Genomic DNA, 21,141 nt, shown 5'->3' on the forward strand with positions numbered 1-21,141 from the left:
ACTCACAGAGATCCACCTGCCTCTGCCTCCCGAGTGCTGGGATTAAAGGCGTGCGCCACCACCGCCTGGCCACTAGTCACAATCTCTAAAGAAGCTAGCTGCCCGACAGCAGACAGATGTATCAAGAAAAGGTGGTGTAGATTTTCAACCACAAGCATTGAAGTTACGTCATTCGCACAAAAATGGGTATGACTGAAGATAATCATAAGGACAGATTTTTCTCATTTATGATTCCTAAATTTAAATACACACGCACACACACACACCCTTAGCATGAAAACTGAAATAAAGCCGCTGGGGAACAAAGGAAACTAATATGAGGGGTGGGATGTGAAAGAAAGTTTAGAGGTAGGAATATATACTCAAAATACCACAAAACTTATATGAATGTAGGGTTCACAGAAACACTGAAGGAAGACCCCAGACTCAAATAGTATGCAAGGACAAAGATTGTTTATTATACCAGCATGCTTGTGGGGTCATTTACCTGTACAAAACTGGTGACGACCCCAAAAGGGACATGTAGATCCCTTTTAAGCACAGCCAAGGGGAGTTTCAGGGACAGCTACATGATTAGTTAGTTAGATTCGTTTTTTTGGATTTGGGTTTTTTTGTTTGTTTGTTTTTGGGTTTGTGTGGTTGGTTGGTTTGGTTTTTCGAGACAGGGTTTCTCTGTGTAACAGTCGTGGCTGTCCTGGAACTTGCTCTGTAGACCAGGCTGGCCTTGAACTCAGAGATTCGCCTGCCTCGGGCTCTCAGGTGCTGGGATTAAAGGCAAGTGCCACCACCACCCAGGTTATTGTTTAGTCTTATTATTTTTGGACGCGTCTACACAAGCTTGGACGAAACTCAGAAGAGGGCTGCCGGGTTTGTCCTTGAGACACTGTGAGACTGACTTAGGCCCTCTGTTCTCTCCCTCCCGCCTGAATCCAAGGGCCTTGTAGGTACGTGGCCTTTTGTTGAAAAAGACACCTGTGTGTCCTCAGAGAACTGGAGCCTAAATTCAGTTTTTGTTTTGTTTTGTTTTGTTTGTTTTTTTGTTTTTTTGTTTTTGGTTTTTCGAGACGGGGTTTCTCTGCTAAATTCAGTTTTGAAAGTGGGAGAGTTTATCCCTTTCAGAAAATGTCGGGAAAAACCTTGTTCCAAATTAGATTCCAGGATGTGCCAGCGAACTGACTTTGGGTATGCTTCCATCTCATCCATGTGAATTAGTCAATAACAAAATCTTCTCTGTGGGGTTGAGGATTAAATGTCCCCCAGAAGAGCAACACAGGGCACAGGTTTTAGCAGTTAGAAAGCTCATTTGTTTCATTCGGGTCAGCCTTCCCTCTGGTTGGATAACAGTAGTGGTAAACTGTCTGAAAACCAGCTGGGGATTAAGTTAAACTATGCACAACTGGGGACTAGCGTGCGTGCCACGTAGTAAACACACGTGTTGCTACATCCTCATTATCTTTCTGTCACTCCTAAATGCCTCTTTCTCAGTTGCTTCATCTGCTCCGTCCTCAAGTCCTCCGGGAAGGCCCCCAGCTCGGTGGTAAGGACAGTACCATCACACCTTCTGCTCGCAGTCTCCGTACCGAATCCCCTCGCTAAGGCGGCATCGAAGAGCTGGCAGGCGACACTCCACGCCCAGCAGCCCCTCATCTCCCTTTTGTTGTGACGCCCCGCGCCACGTGAAGCCACAACACACCCCCGGAAGTGAGCGGGACGGAGGCGTTCTCGTTGTACCCCCTCCCCCATACTCCGGCCTTGGTTGGTTCCTCCCTCCTCCGCTTAGGCCCGAAAGGAGGCGGAACTAATGGTGCGGCCCGACGTTTCCCGTCCGGCCGGAAGAGCGGAGACACTGAGCGCGGAGCCGCGGGAGCCCGGGACAACCTAAGCGCTGCTCCCGCGACATGGCTTTCAATTTTGGGGCTCCTTCGGGCACTTCTGGCACCTCTGCAGCTACCGCGGCACCCGCGGGTGAGTCAGCCCCTGGACCTCCTTTCAAGACACGGAAGCCTTGGGCCCGCCCCCTCGGTCCGATACCACCCGGCTGGGGGTCCGGGGTCGCCCTGGCACGCGGGACACCTTGGGGACATTTGGAGAGGGTTGGCGACGGCGGCGGAGGCGGGAGGGCCGCGGGCTGCTCAGGCTCGGCCTGGGGCTCGCACGGCGCGCGCATCCCGCGTGGCCCGGCCGCCGGGTGGCTTCCCGCCACCGGGGACTCCGCCCGGGAGAGGCCGGCGGGAGGCGACGCCCCTCTCCCTTCCCGGGACCCCGGGACCCCTCGTACGGCTCTGCCTCCCGGCCCAGGGGCTTCCCTCCGTCCCCTCCCCAGCCCGGGGGATGCTGGCCCCTGCCCCTGGTGCCCTTCGCTCCTCTCTCTGTCCCCACCTCCTCGGCTCTCTTAACCGGTTCCGGTGCCGGTCAGGTTTATCCACGCTGTGAAGCCTCTTGCTGATTCTTGTAATTCTTATCTTGCTTTCTTTTCCTTTTCTCTTCCCCACCTCTCACCTTTTCAAATTTTTGTTTCTCTGCCTCCACGTCTATCAGGATTTGGTGGGCTTGAGACTGCCAACTCCACCGCCGGTGGGTTTAATTTTGGGGGTTTCGGATTAACTGCTAACCCTGCAGTGAACTTTAATATTGGGAATTTCGGTGTTTCTACCACCTCGGCGACTCCGTTCAATTTTGGTAACAGTCTGACGAGTGCAGGTAGATACTGCGGGTCATGTGTATAACGAGGGTCGGGGGCTGGAGTCCAAGAATGTTCCTAGAGTTTGGGGAGGGGGGGATTGCACTTGTTTAATAAGGGAAGGGTTCGTTTCCTGAGGTCAAATTGAGTGTATATCAAGTTTTGACTTTCTTAAAAGATGTGATTTTTTTTTTATTAGAAAGCCTGGAGAGCTAGAATTCTCGTTTGTGGGTTTGCATTTAATTATACAGAGTACACCTTCAAAATAAGAATTTGGAATGGAATTTATTTTGAATTAGAATGTTTTTCAAATTATTAGCTACAGTATAAGCTCAGTGGTTCCCTGGGAATCTTGGACTCCTGCAGTCATTTTTCATTTTTTATACATATTTCATTGGGATTTCATCTTATTGTCCTTGTGTTTCCAAGAGAAACGAATCTTATACGAACAGCGGTGACCTGTTTTTCTTCCATTAATTCAACTGTTAGTATGTATTTCTATAAGAGATGTAACCGTAGAAAGAATCTCCAATTCTTTGCTACATTTTTGGGAAAGTCTCCATGAGCATTTTAATTTACCAGATGACATTGAGTTCTAAAAAGTAGGCTAGACATCTTTGCACTCAAAAAGAGAATTATGAAGATTTTTTTAATCTGCAGGTTTGAAGATCTTTAAATTTTTTCAAAACACAACTATAATGGTGTGTATGTCCCAATTTAAAGTAGGCTTATGTGAGTTCAACGTAAAGTGACCCTTGAAAACATCTTGACCCTCAGCTGCTCGTATATGAATTTATCGTCCATAGTCTATGTTATGCCGCTTCTGCCCATGCCAATTATATGCATTTGGTAAACATTACTTCCTGAGCTGACTTGGACAGTCAGGTATTTTGTCCATTCACTTGGTTCCACATTCTGTATATCGCCTTATTCTCTGAGCTGAAAACAATGTGACATAGACTTGAACATGCCAAAGATAAAGATGTATTACAAGTGTTTACATAGCACTGCCCTTGCTGTGTTTGTGTTTTCTACTTTGCTTAAAATTGGCACTGGGCAAAACACACCTTATTTTGAAATTTATGTTTCAGAATAAAGCAAATCCATGTTCAACAACAAATAAACCTGTTTGTATTTGCTTGATTTCATGTCCGTTTGAAGCTGTCACTGTTGAGTTTTGAGTTGTACAAATAAAATTGTGTTTTGATGGCTTTCAAATATGTTAATTAACAGACTAAACAAAAAGCTGTAAAATTAAATTTTTTTTGTAGCCATGCAGGTCTACTCTTACTAATAAAGCGGTTTTGGTTATTTGAAACATGATAAGATACTGACTAGTGTTTTTATTTTGTAGCCAGTTGGGATAACATAGTTATTCTTTGAAAGTAGGAAGATAAAGGGGGACTAAAGACAGTACTTCCTATTTTAGGTGTTGCATCAAAAAGTTTAGCTGGCAATATTGCAGTAGAATCTATGTTACGTGTGTGCAACAGCCTATGCACTAAATTTCCAAATCTGAATTGTATTGTTTTAAGTTGGAGACTCACCAAGTGATGAAGTGCTTGCCTGCCTAGCAGGATCCCAGCACCACAAAATTCATTAAAACTAGTTAAAAATTTTTGAGACATCTTTTCACTATGTAGCCCATCCTGCATTATCTTGTGTCTCGATGGAATTGCAGACACTCGCTGCCACACCCGTCCTCTATTGCAGTCTTGATGAGGCTATTCTATTACAAGAAGTAAGTGAGGTTCAAGTTAGACTCTCAGAACCCAGCATTTATGGTTCAGATGTTTGTTTTGAATGCCTTTGACAGCATATTTATAAATAGGTAACTACTACCAATACTCTTTTTAAAAGTTGGGCTAGCATTTCATTCTAGTCATATATTGTTAGATATGTCAAGATTATTTTGTTTCTAGACTTAAAAGTAAAATCAGTTGCCATGATGTGCCTCCGAGGCCCGTGGTAGCCTTGACTACCTTTCCTGCCGCTCCTCCACTTTTTTCCTTTGCCTCCTTCAAGAAAGACGTTGTTATTTTACAGAGGAAAGAAGCCTGTTGGTGTTTCCTTTGAAAAGTTGTTGCACACAGACAAAGGAGAAACATGAGCTAATGTAGATGTAATTTAAGTTATGGAAATTAAGGTTGCAAGCTGGCAAAGCCATCTGCTGCCATTACATGCTAGTTTGTTTTTTTATTTTGTTGGCTTTTCCAGGGCCTTGAACTCACTGAGATCCGCCTGCCTCTGCCTCCCGAGTGCTGGGATTAAAGGCCACCACTACCTGATACAAAGCTACTTTTTAAACAACTCTATTGTCAGTAAATGCTTAGTCTCATTAATTTTGTTACTCAAAATCATATAGACACTTCAATTTGTAATAGCTAGTCTAAAGGTACATCTGTATCATTTTACAGTTATGGCAAAAGTTTTAACATTTTTTTAATCATGTTACCCATTTAGTTAAAAGGACTATGTATTGCACCGTGTTATTTCTATTTAAAATACTTCATCAGTTATTTCTTGCAGTGTATTAGTAATAGTGTAGGATTTTTTAATGATGCTGCAAAAAAGGAAAAATTTAGATCAATGTGTTCTTTGTATTTAGCAACTACTTTTAAAAAATTGAAGATGAAATTCCCTCTATGTACGCAAAAGAACCTTTATGTTTTATCTTTTTTATTTAAATTAGGTGGGTTTGGAGGATTTGGAACAACAACTACAACTGCGGGCTCTGCATTCAGCTTCTCTGCCCCAACAAACACTGGCAGCACAGGTAAGAGGGCTGAAGTCATCTGGAGAAGGACGTACGGGAGATGTTAGAAACGTTGTTCTTAACTTACCTGATTCTGATTTTTCCTTGAAAGGCCTTCTCGGTGGCACTCAGAACAAAGGTTTTGGCTTCGGTACTGGTTTTGGCACAGCGACGGGAACTGGTACTGGTTTAGGTACTGGTTTGGGAACCGGCCTGGGGTTTGGAGGATTTAATACGCAGCCGCAACAGCAGCAGCAGCAAACTAGTAAGTGGGATTTTATCTTCAGATGTAAAGTTGTGGCCATAACAGCTAGCACCATGGCTTCAAGTGCAGATTGTCTTAGTGTTAAGGACTATGAATAGGTTCCAAGGAATTCCAAAAGCTGCTCTTCATGCTTGTGCTTGATGGTTAGGGAAAGCCCGAGCGGCATGGTTAGGATGTAAGGGCCCTGTGTTTGCGGTCGGTCCGTTAAAAGTTTTGTCATTTCTAACAGTGATACAATTGGAGAAATCTGTATACGGTGTAACTTATTGTATTATTTATATGGGCACACTCTTGTCAAGTCAAGGCAGACCCTGAGCCAGCTCCATGTTTCCTTATAGGCACTGCTCCACTGGAGGGACTGCTGTCCCATCTCTTACGGCCTTCTTCTTTTCTCTGTGGTTCTGTCACTCAAGTGTGTCAACATAACTCTTTAGCTTTGCCGTTCTTAGATCTCTGCAAGCCTTCTTTTATATTATCAGTTCATGGAAGAAGTCCTGTCTTTTGTCTTTCAGAGGATTTCAGCCAGTTCTTTACTGTTCATTCTTACGTGGTTAAACGTAGTGTTTGTCAATCTCTTGTTGTTGAGTGGGATTTAGGGGCTTATTTACATAGATAGTTTCAAATTTTTTTTTATTTGTAAGACAGTGTCATATATTCTTTATCAAGAGGTATATAATATCTAATTTTTTGTAATGATTCTAGCAGTCATTGGTAATCATTACTTAGATCAGTTTATTTATTACTGATTAAGGAGTTATGTTCATCTAGATTCTTCTTGCATTTGTTTGTTGGAATTCATCTGTAACAAATTTTACCTTACTTATGTGGTTCTGGTTTGTTGTTGTTTTTAATGTTGGGTAATACAGTCAGCCCTGTGATCCCCCCACCCCAATAGGACTTGCCTCTCCAGGTCTTTTTTTTCCTAGGAGTGTGTCAGCAAAATCTTGCTTCATCGGCCTCAGCCTTCTGGGTCCTGTTTTTTAGAATTAGGCTACCATGCATTTAAATTTTGTTTACTTTGGTCTATTGTGAGTCAAACATGGACCCACTGGAAGAGCAACAAGTACTCTTTTTTTTTTTCCCCCCGAGACAGGGTTTCTCTGTAGCTTTGGAGCCTATCCTGGAACTAGCTCTTGTAGACCAGGCTGGTCTTGAAATTACGGAGATCTACCTGCTTCTGCCTCCCGAGTGCTGGGATTAAGGGTGTGCGCCACCACGGATGGCTTGTTTCATTTTTAAAACTCTGTTTATCTAGGTCAGCTGCCCTGTCTCTCAAGCATCAGGTCTCAGCAGTCCAATCTGTTTTCTAACTGTGCCACCAGTTTGGGTTATCAGAACATCTGTAGAGCTGTTTGCTCAGATAGCCATGCCCTCTGCCCTGCGACATGCAAGACCTTGACAGCATCTAAAGTGAACATCCCACAAGCTGTTGCTCATTTAATGGGCCCTTTCAGCCGTTTCCAGGCTGCTCCTCTTTGACGGCCTCAGGCTGTGGGCAGCTGCCGCTTGTTTGCTTTACCTCTTGGTTTCCTTGGCGGACACTCACCCGCTTGTAAGACAGTATACAAATTGGTTCCCAAGTTAGGACATGACAGCTGGGAAGGGGTTTATGCACTATTCCTTGAATCGAAGTTTTCTGGACTTGTATTTTTGTTGTTTTTCCTTTCTAAGCTTTAGGTGGTCTCTTCAGTCAGCCTACACAGGCTCCTGCGCAGTCCAACCAGCTCATCAATACTGCCAGTGCGCTTTCTGCTCCGACATTGCTGGGGGATGAGAGAGATGCCATTTTGGCTAAATGGAACCAGCTTCAGGCTTTCTGGGGAACAGGAAAAGGATATTTCAACAATAACATTCCTCCCGTGGAGTTTACACAGGAAAATCCCTTCTGCCGATTTAAGGTATTAGTTGTGTCTTTGATCTTCATTTAAAGAGTGAATATAAGAGATATAGTAACTTTTAGATTAAAATGACATTTAAGACAGGTATGGCTACACTTCTTATTTTAAATAAAAATTATAAATTTAAAGTGATTTTTGAAAAATGTTATGGTTCAGAGTGACCACACAGCCACCACAATAGGACTGAGGAAGAAGGTGTTGGTAGAGGAGGAACAATGGCTGTGGTGGTACACCCTGAGTCTCTGCTCAGGGGTGGACATAGAGGGGCCGGAAGTCAAGTCATCCTCAGCTGTAGAGCAAGTTGGAAACCAGCCCAGGCTACCTTAGACCCCATCTCAAAACAAACAACCCAGGGCTGTAGTGACCCCGTGGGTGAAGGAGCTTGTCGCCGAGCCTTATGATCTGAGTTTGACACTCTCCCCAAAGCACATGACTCCCGAAAGTGTGCCATGGCAGGCCCCCCTTACATACATACATACACACATACATACACACAAACACACATACATACACACACAAACAAACAAGCAAAAAAGAAAGTGTGGTCTGCTTGTCACTTTAAAGGGTACCAGACTTAGGCTGTGTTCATCTGACTAGTCAGGGAAGTTACCCCAGGCAGTGCACGGATTCTCCTTGGCATGTGGAACCTGTTACTATTATTAGAGTCGGGTGCCAAAGGCGCTAAAACAGTAATGGCCGTTTTCTTTGTTCTGCCTCATTGTCTATAAACAACCATCTCATTGAAATTTGACAGTGGGAGTGTTCTACTTGACCATTTGTTTTTCTTTCTTTGTTTTTGGTTTTTGTATATATATATATATGATCTCTCTTCTCTTTCCTTTTTTTTTATTTTTTTGTTCTTCCAAGAAAAACAGAAGAGAGGCTCTTGCTGCAATAGTCCAAGCTGGCCTTAAACTCATGATCCTCCTGCCTCAGCCTCTTGAGTGTTGAGATGGTAAGGCTGCACCACCACACACAGCTGACAGTGTATTTTCCACATAACAAATCAATATATTACAATCAAGCTTGTACTTCAGCCTGCCTGTTGGGGAGTGTAAAGGTATGGGGGGCGGGAGGGGAGGGGGTGATGCTTAAGAATCAAACCCAGAAAGAACCTTATGTGTCCTAGTTACACGTTCTGCTACTGAACTTCACCCTAGCACCTCAGGACCAGAGAAATATTAGATTTTAGACTTTTCAGATTTTTGGAATATTTATATATAATGGCATACCTTGAGGAACTCTTCTAAATAGGAAATTGATTCATGTAGCTTCAGCTTGTACATATAGCTTAAAGGTAATTTTATACAGTAATTTTAGTGTGTTTGTGTGCTGTGACCCATCATATAAGGTCAGGTGTAGAATATTTTTTTACTTGAGACATCATGTTAATACCAGAAAGTTTCAGAGTTTGGAGTACTTTATAGTTTAGCTTTGCACACTAGGGTTATTTAATTTCTATATCACCTGAATCATTAGTTGAAATTCTTAATATTGTTTGGCAGTAAGATAATACAGTAGTAAACATAGAAGTATCAGTTTAAATGTTTTAACTTTTCTTAAAAGTTGCTATATATATAATATACATAGTAAAATGTATAATGTACACATGAATGAACTTAACTTTTTTAAAAGTTACATGTAAGTGGTGACAAAGGACAAAGTGTTCTATATAAGCTATTTTTAGCAATGTCTTATTCCTTGTATTTAATAATATGTAATATTTTATTCATTTAATGTTACACTAATAACCTGTTTCATAGTTTTATAACAGATAGTCATAAACTAGACATTCTTGATATCATTAGTATCTTGATAGTGTCATTGTACCTTAAACATACTGTATTTGTGAATTGTTTCTTTAAAATGTAAAGATTCATGAGTCACCTTCTTCTGCAGTTACATGTATGACATATGAGTTGTTCTAATATATAAGAAACCTCTGAAAATGAATGACTTTCAAAATCTTCCAGAGAAAATTCTTTAGTTCCTATACTGGAGAGGAAATTTACATTTATGTTAGTTTAGGGAAATGAAGTTTGCTCATGTGTCCCACAGAGCGCTTGCCATTTCCATTATCTTAGCAGATGCTAAGCTATTAAACATTTCGTGTAAAGTCTGCATGTATTTTTGATTCTTTTGTTCATTTCACAGGCTGTAGGTTATAGTTGTATGCCCAATAATAAAGATGAAGATGGACTGGTGGTTTTAGTTTTCAACAAGAAAGAAGCAGACATTAGAAGCCAGCAGCAGCAGCTAGTAGAATCATTGCATAAGGTTTTGGGAGGAAACCAGACCCTGACTGTCAATGTGGAGGGCATTAAGACCCTGCCGGATGATCAGTAAGTAAACATGTGCGGGTTGTTCCCTTGTGGGTTCGCTGCTGCTGAAACAGAAATCTCAGCAGAATGCTATCTCTAGTTGGTGATTATTACAAATTTATAGAAGTGTTGAACAGTTCTGTTCTCTTTGTTTTGGATTTTTTATCAGATAAACTTTGCAGATACCAGCATGTAGATTTCGTTCAGGAACGGCAGAGTGCATTGCAGCTACATGCAGACTGAAGCTATAACTGGGTTTCCCTCCCACCTGCCAGTTCCTGAATATTTACCCTGAGGCTTAATATTAAGTTCAAACTAATGACTAATGGCTCAGGCTTATTACTAACTAGCTTTTACATCTTAAATTAATTCATTCCTATTAATCTCTGTTGCCATGTGCTAGCATCTCCCAGACTCCAACCCTTTTTCTCCTTATATCCGTTTGGATTTTCTGCCTGGCTCTGTTGTGGCTATTGGCCAAATTAACTTCGTTATTAACCAATGCTAATAAAACATATTCACATCATGAAGCTTTACTGAAGCGTTTTAATAACTGACTCCTTTTGCTTGTTTTGGTTTTGGTTGCTGTTGTTTTTGATGGGTTTTAGACGGTCTTATTGTGCAGTGCTGGTTATCCATCCACTTTGTACTTCGAGTGCTCCTCCTGCCTTGTCTGCATGCTGGAGTTACAGAGATGCAGTCCCACATGCTGGAGTTACAGAGATGCAGTCCCACATGCTGGAGTTACAGAGATGCAGTCCCACATGCTGGAGTTACAGAGATGCAGTCCCACATGCTAGAGTTACAGAGATGCAGTCCCACATGCTAGAGTTACAGAGATGCAGTCCCACATGCTAGAGTTACAGAGATGCAGTCCCACATGCTGGAGTTACAGTGATGCAGTCCCACATGCTGGAGTTACAGTGATGCAGTCCCTGTCCAACCCGTGCGCTCTGCTCGTTCATGAACAGTGTGATTGCTCTAGTTCCCTCGTCCTTTCGTCATTTCTTCTTGGTGGCAAGATACTTATTTTTGGATATTTAAGGTTAGGTGAATTATATCGTTACTATTTCTAGTAATACCCGGTGACTGACTCAGGTTGTACTTCTTGGGTCTTGCTTGCAACAGGCAGCCCATAAGTTTTGGCAGATCATAAGAGTCATTAGTTTTAGGGAGCAGGGAACAGTAAAAAACATTTGATAGAGAAATATACTGCTGAGCAAATCTTCTCAAAAAATAAATTCTAATTTTTTTAAGCATTATTCCTTTTTTTAAAACTTTTTTTTAAGATTTATTTATTATGTATACAGTGTTCTGCCTATATATATGCTTGCACACCAGAAGAAGGCACCAGATCTCATTACAGATGGTTGTGAGCTACCATGTAGTTGCTGGGAATTGAACTCATGACCTCTGGAATAATAGCCAGTGCTCTTAACCTCTGAGCCATCTCTCCAGCCCTTAAGCATTATTCTTTTATTTTGAGATAGTGTTTTTTTTAAAGATTTATTACAGTATTCCATCTACGTGCCAGGAGGGGGCACCAGATCTCATTACAGATGCTTGTGAGCCAGGCCCATGTGTTTTTGCTGGGAATTGAATACAGGGCCTCTGGAAGAGCAGTCAGTGCTCTTAACCTCTGAGCCATCTCTCCAGCCCCCTAAATTTTATCTTATTTACCTACCTCATTTTGGTTTTTGTTATTTAAGATGATTTACAAATGAACCGTACTTTCAAGATTTAAAAAAAAAAAACAAATAAACAAAAAAACTTTACTCTTGTAAAAACCATTTTTGACTTCAGCCATCAGTCTTTTCAGACATTTGTGGCTGTGGTGACCCGCCCAGCAGGTCCTAAGTTACTCCAGGGTCTTGGAAGAGGCACTATCTGAAAGACTTGGCGGGGGGGGGGGGGGGGGAACAGGTACGGACGCCAAGCAGTATTCCTTGTCAAGGCATCCCCTCTATTGAAGCAAGTTTCAAGTCTTAAATACTCCTCAGAAAGGAGCTCAGGCAAGGGGGAACTGAGGAAAGGGGGAAGGGAAGGAGGGGCTCGGTAGCTAGGCAACTAAGTGGGGCAGTTTGGCAGCTAAGCAGGGCAGTTGCAAGGTCAGTGGCTAGAACACCTGCTGTTAGTGATAAGCAGCAAGCCTTGAAGACGGTCTGTAGTGCTTTCCAGAGCTTGAGTCTCCAAGGTAAGCTCCTAATGCACGTAATGTTTTTGGCTAACTTTAAGTTTTCTTGTCTCAAGATTTTTACTTCAAGGCCCTGTGAGATGTGAGAAAGGGGAAGCTTGAAATGGCTCCTGACACTGTGGGTCATGAAGTCAGTGTGATAAATTGGTTGTTTGCCTCCAGGACAGAAGTTGTCATTTACGTTGTTGAGCGTTCTCCAAATGGCACCTCGAGAAGAGTCCCAGCCACAACGCTGTATGCCCACTTTGAACAAGCCAACATCAAAACACAGCTGCAGCAGCTCGGGGTGACGCTTTCTATGACCAGAACAGAGCTGTCCCCTGCTCAGATCAAACAGCTCCTGCAGAACCCTCCTGCTGGTACGTGCTGTAGCTGGCTAGGTGGTTATTAGTGCGGGAGCTTGTCGTGTGTTTGCTTGTTTGGAATGTATTCTTGAATATTGTGTTTTAGTTAGTTGTAAGTTTAAATTATATAACTAAGACATTAGAAATTTTGAAAAATGGCAAAAATAATTCTTAACTCATCTGCCTGTAGATAGTCATTTGAAGTGTTTTGGGTTTTTTATCTTTAATTACTTACTTAAATATGTTAATGCTTAAAAAAAATCTAGATATCCTAATTAAGTAGACTGGTAAGTCTAGCTTGTCTCCTTTCCATAGCGGTAACTGTTAGTAGCACTGGACTCTGCTGCTCCAAGTGTAGGCAAATGTGCATGGAGTGGGAAAGGCTCTGCACCGCACACGGCTGCCGCCTGCCTTTTCACTCTCGTGTTCATACTTGAAGAGGAACTTGATTCTATTTAAACACTAGAGTATTCTATAGATATGCCTTACTTAATTCAATATTGTTTCTATACATTCACTTCTCCAAACTAAGCATCAGTTAATATCTGTAGAAATTTACCTTAGAGCATGTATTTAGTTTTTTTAGAAGAAGATCTCTGGTACCTGTGATCTCAGCCTTGGAGATGGAATACAGATCATGAAATTGAGGGCACAACCTGGACTGCATGGTGAGGTCGAGGGCAGCCTAGGGACATAGGCTCTCCTCCACACCAAGTTCACTGCAGTAAAATTAGGTTTATTAGGCTCACTGGCAAATGCCTTTCAGAGAGCCTTCTACCAAGTGTATTTGCAATTGTAGTGTATTATGCTCCCCACATCAGCAAGCTAGTTAAAGAACTAATATTTATTTAGTCTGTATTTTCCTGATGACAGGTTGAATAACTTCATGCCTGAGAATAGACTTTTTATGTCCTTTGCTCATTTCTTGTTCGAGTCATTGCACTTTTTGTTTATGTGGGCTCTCTTTGTGTGCTAGAGGTGGACGTATTATACTATCTGCTGCAGATACTTCCTTTCAATTCATATTTATAAAATTATTTTTATAATGAGCATTTTTTAAAAGTAATTCCTAATTATAACTTCTGAACTCTAATTTTAAGAAAGCATTTCCCATACAAATATAAACACAGAAAATCATGTTTTATAAGAATATTTTTGTTTGTGGTAGGTGTTGATCCTATTATTTGGGAACAAGCCAAGGTGGATAACCCCGATTCTGAAAAGTAAGTGTATCACTATTTTATATACAGACTGGTACTTACCAGAAAGGAAGCAAACAGACATGGGCTATTAGTTGTATTCTTGCATTTGAAGAGTTATTTTCATTGCTTTTTAAAACAGTTCTGCCATGGAAGGCAGCAAGATGAGGTGAGACTAGGCAGGGAGGGGAAACCTGGATCCTAGTCATCTGTTACATTTGCATTAACAGTGAGTGCAAGTTTTTGACTGAACCATGTTTCCTAATCTGTTAAATAAGGAGGTTGAAAACAGCATGGTAACTGTTGATCTCAATGCCATGGATTTAGAAATTCCTTGTAAATTTCATTAGGTCTGTTACAAAATACATCTTGTTGGTTTTATAAGTTCTGAAAAGCAACCTTGCATTTTAGATTAATTCCTGTACCCATGGTGGGTTTCAAAGAGCTGCTTCGGAGACTGAAGGTTCAAGACCAGATGACTAAGCAGCATCAGACCAGATTAGATGTAAGCATTCGCTTTGCATTCTCTATCCTAACAAAAGTTAGGAGTTGTTTTTCCCGTGTGTGCTGTTTTTTCTTAGGGGAACTCGTACACAGCAGAACATAACAGCTTCCTGTACCAGCTTTCTTTGTGATAGCAGCCTTGCACATACACTGTGGTTTCTTTATTTTTATGTGTATAAGTGGTACCTATATGGTCTGCACACCACATATTGTGCAGTACCCTTGGAAGCTAGAGAGGGCGTCAAATCCCCTGGAACTGGAATTAAAGACTGGCATGTGTGGAATTGAACCTGGGTCAATTCTCTGGAAGAGTTCTTAACCTCTGACCTATAGATTTGTTTTGACATATTTTATGAGTTTAGATTTATAGCCTAGATTTATTCAAAGTCATCTCTCTTTTTATTATTTTTTTAATCCAAGGATTTATCAAGTCCAACCCTGATTGACTTGTAAAACTAAACAAACTGTGGGTGTTGTGAGCTGACTTCCATGTCTGCTGCATGCAGTTCCGATTTCATTAGACAGGAGCGAGCTTACTGCTGATAAGGTGATGAGTTCTCTGGACACAATTCTCCTGTTACACTGATCCAGCCTTTGTGTGGCTGTGTTGGGACAGAGCCCTGCAAATATCACCATGTAGCTATTCCTCCTTTTCACTGTTTCTCTGCCAAAAAAATTCCAGCATGATTTCTCTGTGGTCCAATTTCCAGACACTTCATGATGTTAGGCTGGACACTCTGAATTCATGAGTATCACCCTAAAATGAATTGTTAGCTTCAAACTCACTGAGTAGCCAAGGATGGCCTTCAACTTCTGATTCCTCTGCCTCTGCCTCCCAGGTACTGAGATTCCAGGTGTTTGCGCATCGCCGCACCTGGTAAGGACTGGCCCGTGATGTTAGATCATTTCATCCTTTAACGTTGAGGCCGTCAATGTCCTTCAAACTAGTTTTTAGATATTCTCTTCAAAAATCTTATACATCTTTTTTTTTTTTTTTGCCTCCCAATTTTTTAAATAAATTTGGGTGATAAACACAGCAACCTAAGTTTTTCCTTTGTCCCCTCAATATTGTCCTGGTGTTTCATTAAAAGTAATGGAGGCTATACTGGTTGTACAGGCCTGTAACCGAGGCTACGTGGGAAGCTTAGGCAAGAGGATTACAAGTTCAAGTTCAAGGCCATAGTGGGATGCAGCGTTGATTCAAGGCCCACCCGGGCAATGTAGTGAGATCTTGTCTCAAAATAAAATGGAAAAGGGGCCTGATGGATATAGCTTAGTAGTAGAGGGCTTGTGTAGTATATGATGGGCCTTAGGTTGGTTCAGTTTTCAAGTGTGTCCCCTATCCCACCCCAAACAAAGGTGATCTACATAGGTGGGCATAGTAGCATAGCTTATCCAACCTTTTCATCCTCTTTAACACTCCAGTGGCATAGAAATTAATTATGCTAGGGACTATCATAGGTTGGAATGCTTTGATGTGATGGAAAGATTATAACGTGTTTGGGACATGGGGAATAATGCCATTGTTAAAGTGCTGAGCATTAGGACCTGATTTCAGTCCCTAGAGCCCAGGTGAAAAAGTCAGGCATGCTAGACCATGTTAGGGAGGCAGAGACAGGCAGGTCTCTGACGCTCCTTGACAAATTCCAGGGGACCCTTCATCTCAAAAAAAAAAAAAAAAGACGCCTGAGGTTATCCCTCCAGCTTCCACACCTACATGTGCACACACAAAGTAAGTCTGCCTTGTTAACATTAACATACCATTGGGCAAAGTATTAGGATTTTAGGGCAGACAAAAAAACATCACTAGCCAGAGAGAAAAAAATATATTCACATATTCACTTTTTGGATTTATTTCATTCCTTTTTCTCTCTGCTCTGATTATCCCCTCCAGGTATTCGATATCAAGATATGGAGTATACTTTCTTCCCAGCTCCACCAACTTCAGACTGGTTGATTGTGAACCCTAAGCCCAACAGTGTCTCACAGATCCTAATTTTTTTCAGTCAGGCCTGGGTCTATTTAAAATTCCTTATTTCTGAAATGTTCCTGTTTTCACAGTATGCTGCCTCATCACTAAATATCTGAAAGCTCTAAAGAAATCTTGGAATAGTGCTTTTTAATTTTTAGACATGTAAAGGAAGGAAACAAAATACAGAATCATGGGGCTGGGCGGTCAAGAGCTTGCACTGCACAGAAGACTAAGGCTGGATGCCAAACACCCGTGCCAGGCAGCACACAGCTCCCCTCTCGAGACCCAGTGCCCTCTCTGGACTCTAGTGCACCTACACAAACACACACACACACACACACAAATACACAGGCGTGCACACACAAAAAGGAATTTACAAGTGCTAAAATGGTGAACTGAAGCTAACGTTTTGAGAGATGGCTCTCAGGGTTATCTGAGAATTAGGCTAGTTAAATAGCTATCATGTCCCACTTGGTTTATCCTCAAAAACATGTCTTTTTAACAGATCATATCTGAAGATATTAGTGAGCTACAAAAGAATCAAACTACCACTATGGCCAAGATAGCACAGTACAAGCGGAAGCTCATGGACCTCTCCCACAGAACCTTACAGGTAATAATGTGGAATTCCCCCAGTGTTTATAAGAGGTTATAAGTGAAATACATGCCAAATAGGAATGTTATTTAAACAGGAAAAAGACCCAAGTTGGAGGGTTGATCCTACAATAAAAATTTGGAAGAAAGATCCTACAGGGTGAGAAATAAGGTTAAAAATATTCTTAAAGTTCCCTTAGTAACGAGGGGTCATAAACAGTTTTGGTACAGGGAAGATATAAAATCAGCGACTCCTGGCTCCATAAAGTATAGAACATATTTTAGTGCCAGGGAAAGAATGTGGCCATGAGTGACATTAAACCAATCACCAGTTTAACAGACTGGGACAGCAGCAGAAGGGGAAATCATAAATTGTCATGAGAACAATTGCTATAGACCAGATTCAAAAGCCTTTGTCAAAATACCAAATAAAAATCTGAGCTCACTGTTAAGAAATTTTAGAAATATCAAGGTAAGCTTGACACCTGTAAGAGAAAGGTGAGAAACGAGCAATATATTCAGAGTAGCTGTGGACAGACGAAAAAAGCTGATCTGTGGACGGCCATCAGAATGAATAACCCTCTCAGAGGGAAACGTCCAACCAGAGAAACAGCCCTAAGTAGTAAAAGATGGTATGCATTTTTCAGATTTGAAACCCAGGGGAGATAGGGGATTTTCTCTAACAAATAGAGATCACCAAAAGTAATTTACAGCAAGTGAAGGAGCTGGTAATAGTCGGAGAGCAGAGGGAGAGTTGCTAAAGTCCACGTGGAGACCCACAGTGTAGCTCTTTTCATTGTTGAACTTTGTCTAAGTAATAAAAAGCTAATTTTTGTGTTAATCTTCCTAAATCAAGGAAAAATATTTATGGCTTTTTTCCTCTTTGAACAATTTCATTGAGGTATAGTTCATATATCATACACTTACCTCACTCAAAGGATATGATACACGGTCTGTGAGTGTATTTTCAGTTTTAGGATATTTTTGTCATTCTACAGAGACTTGCCATGTCTCTCAGGAGCCACTCACCCATTTAACCCGTATAACTCAGACATTGGTAAGATGATCACTTGACCAGAAAGTTTTACAGTGAAATTGACTAGATCTGGGTGTTGTGGTGCATTCCTGTAACTAGCACTGTGGACACAGCTGGGATTAACTGTGTTACATTTTATACAAAGATATTTTCTTTAATAAGAAAATATAATTGGCCGGGTGGTGGTGGCACACGCCTTTAATCCCAACACTTGGGAGGCAGAGACAGATGGATCTCTGTGAGTTCGAGGCCAGCCTGGTCTACAAGAGCCAAGACAGGCTCAAGCTGTAGAGAAACCCTGTCTCGAAAAAAACAAAACAAACAAAGAAAGAAAATCAAATTGGAATGTAGGCAGATATATAGAAGCACTTCAGTGTAAGCATAAAGCATTAGGATTGTTTTTCCTTCTTTTTTACTGTTTGAGGCAGGGTCTCAGCTATGCAACCTAGACTGGCCTGGAGCTCTCCTTCGTCAGGCCGGCCTCAGCCTTTTCCTCATGCTTTAGCTTCCCAAGTGCTAAGATTTCAAAGTACCCCATGTTAGTTCTCAGCCAGTGCCTATCAGCAAGTCCATAATTGATTTTAAAAAGTCTACTGGTTCGTACCGGTGTCTTCTCTTTTACAGGTCCTAATCAAACAGGAGATTCAAAGGAAGAGCGGCTACGCCATCCAGGCTGATGAAGAGCAGCTGCGGGTTCAGCTAGACACTATTCAGGGCGAACTGAATGCCCCTACTCAGTTCAAAGTAAGCACTTGGTGGTCAGTCTGGCTAGAGGCTGCGTGGGGTAGCTGAACAGGAACATGCAGCAGTGTGTCTTAAGCATTTATTTGCACTGATTAGAACTTGTGAAAATAAATTCCCAGTCGCGGTACTTTTGGCTTGCATTAGTGCTTCAAATCAAAGACCTGGGGGTTTTATTTTAACTGATGGTTTGAAGCTATCTTTTCAAACAGCCGTCTTCAGTAGTAGCGGTGATTGTTAGCGCTTGTCTCTGGCTCATTTTTAGGGTCGACTAAATGAACTGATGTCCCAGATCAGGATGCAGAATCACTTTGGAGCTGTGAAGTCTGAAGAAAGGTATTACATAGATGCGGACCTCTTACGAGAAATCAAGCAGGTGAGCTCAGCTTACAGCTTCATACCCATCAGGATGACTGTTGTTCAACAGCAGAAATACTCGCTCATTAGAATATGGAGAAGTTGTAACCTTCAGGCACATATATCATAAAATATAAAAAACATTGCTTCCTCAAACAAATTAAAAGTTTGGGCATTGGGTACGTATGCCTTTAATCCAGCACTTGGGAGGCAGAGGCAAGTGATCTCTGAGTTCAAGGCCAGCCTGGTCTACAGAGCAAGTTCAAGAACAGCCAGGACTACACAGAGAAACAACAAAATTGAAAGGAGAATTGCCATATTATTTGGCAGTTCTCCGTCTGTTTTGAGAGACAAGGTCTCAGTATGTAACCCTGTTTGGTCTTGAACTCAGAATCTGTCTGCCTCTGCCACTTGAGTGCTAAGATTCAAGGTATAAGCTACCATGCCCAGCTTGTAGTTGAAATCAGGGATCTGCAAAGACATTTATACACCTATGTACAAACACATATAGTGCAGTATGACTTCTCCTAAAGAGGAGGAAATTCTGACACATGTAACAAATGGTAGACCTTGAAATATGTGGTCATACACGGACAGGTACTGTATGATTCCCCTTCTGTGAGGCAGAGTGCCCAACGATGTGGATGTACCCATCTCTGTACACTGAAAATGCCCACATATTGTTATGCCATAGTAAAAGAGCCAAACGTCCTCCCTTCAGAATCTGTCCACATAATAGATGTGTCAAAGGGTGGGCAGTGGAGTACTCAGGTCAGTGGGAAGGTCAACTACATTTTATTGTAATCTAGAATGATGTGTCTGTGTATTAAATTGAGAAGCTGGGACTGGGGGTGTAGCTTGCCTGCTATGCATGGATCCCTGGGTTCACTCCCCAGCACCACAGCAGTGGACAGTGCGCATCCACTGTCCAGAGTTCGGGAGGCCAGTCTAAAAACCCAGAGAACACATCTAAAGACATGGTAGACACACGTGCTGGTGGTAGTTGTCTGCTGCATGCTTGTTGTATATAGTCGCTAGTGCTGTTTTGTGGGTAGCACACTGATGTTTTATTTTCTTAATTCATTCTAGCATTTGAAACAACAACAGGAAGGCCTTAGCCACTTGATTAGCATCATAAAAGATGACCTAGAAGATATAAAACTAGTAGAACATGGATTGAATGAAACCATCCACAGCAGAGGTGGTGTCTTTAGCTGACCATTTACAGACGTGTTCAGAGGTTCATAAAGCGCATCTTGCTACATCAGGCCTTCCGTACGATGACCACATGGACGGGAAAAAGAATCCTTTTCCTCGCTGGCATGTTTGCGGTTCCTGAGAAATCACTGTACATTAAATCTGAAATGGACACCACAAAGCTTTTCAAAGGGAATCTGAAAATTTTTTATCTAAAAGCTATATTTACTTAAAAGTACACGATTACGCAGAGTATATGCGCTAGCACTAAGCATGGTCACGGTGTATAAAGGTTATTCTTCAGTCCCTTTTTCCATAGCGCAAAATGAAACATAGCTACTTCCTACATAACAAAATAAACCGTAACTACATGCTGCGGAGACTGTGCTTCAGAGTTAAATGCATATCTGCATTTTATATCTGTGAGATCAGCCGTGGGAAGTAAAGAAAATTCCAAAGTATTTAATGATTTGTGTGGTTTTCCTTTTGTTCTATGAAGACTTGAAGATATATTTTTATATTATTTTACTTATTTGGAACTTAACAGAACATACCTAAACAATTAGGATTTAACAAAAATCACCATTTTTGCAAACTTTTTATTTCTAAAAATGAAATTTAAAATAAATTGTTAATTTGCAGTTTTATGTAATTCTGTCCTCTGGTGTTTTATTTATGGACTTGTCATATTTTGACTAGAGTATAACAAGTGAAATCATCTAGGATGAAGAGCCTCATGTTAACATCTGACAACAGTGGCTGAGTATGACATCATAGGACTCGTCCACAGCCCGCCAGTTTTAAATACAACTCTGACTGCAGGACACACCTGGGCCGTAGGTGTTGACACCTCTACAGATGCTGTGACTATGGTATGTTTGTGCTTTGTATGTGGTGCTTTGGTTTACACCGGGGCCGTTGCAAGAGAACACGGTGAATTTTGCTGTTGTCCTGCCGAGTGGTGGAGGAAGGGCTATGTCTAGACCCCTCATGAAGCAGAGGAGGTTACATTGTAAAGGTAGAGACTGTAAAGCTTCTTTCCAAGTTGGCTGCTAGAATTTTATAGTCGCTACTGCTGAGTGTG

At 41.6% G+C, this 21,141-nt stretch overlaps 1 protein-coding gene across 3 annotated transcripts; it reads left to right on the forward strand.

Annotated features, from left to right (window-relative positions):
• The first annotated feature begins 1,798 nt into the window (after positions 1-1,798).
• Nup54 (nucleoporin 54) lies at positions 1,799-20,844 on the forward strand. 3 transcript variants are annotated; one of them, XM_041671353.1, is made up of 13 exons: positions 1,799-1,965; positions 2,539-2,700; positions 5,373-5,456; positions 5,548-5,700; positions 7,378-7,598; positions 9,753-9,940; positions 12,276-12,472; positions 13,626-13,680; positions 14,068-14,161; positions 16,638-16,745; positions 18,387-18,506; positions 18,769-18,879; positions 19,950-20,844. In XM_041671353.1, the coding sequence occupies exons 1-13, from the start codon at positions 1,899-1,901 to the stop codon at positions 20,076-20,078; spliced, it is 1,689 nt and encodes a 562-aa protein (XP_041527287.1). In that variant the 5' UTR covers positions 1,799-1,898; the 3' UTR covers positions 20,079-20,844. The 3 variants fall into 3 exon arrangements, with proteins under 3 accessions (XP_041527287.1, XP_041527286.1, XP_041527288.1); XM_041671352.1 differs by having other exon boundaries at positions 7,372-7,598; positions 19,950-20,841; XM_041671354.1 differs by lacking the exon at positions 2,539-2,700 and having other exon boundaries at positions 7,372-7,598; positions 19,950-20,840.
• The last annotated feature ends 297 nt before the right edge of the window (positions 20,845-21,141 follow it).

The sequence above is a fragment of the Microtus oregoni genome, unplaced genomic scaffold (assembly GCF_018167655.1).
Source record: "Microtus oregoni isolate MIOR12 unplaced genomic scaffold, Mior012 000021F_ref0000039, whole genome shotgun sequence".
In the NCBI taxonomy this organism is placed as follows: domain Eukaryota; kingdom Metazoa; phylum Chordata; class Mammalia; order Rodentia; family Cricetidae; genus Microtus; species Microtus oregoni.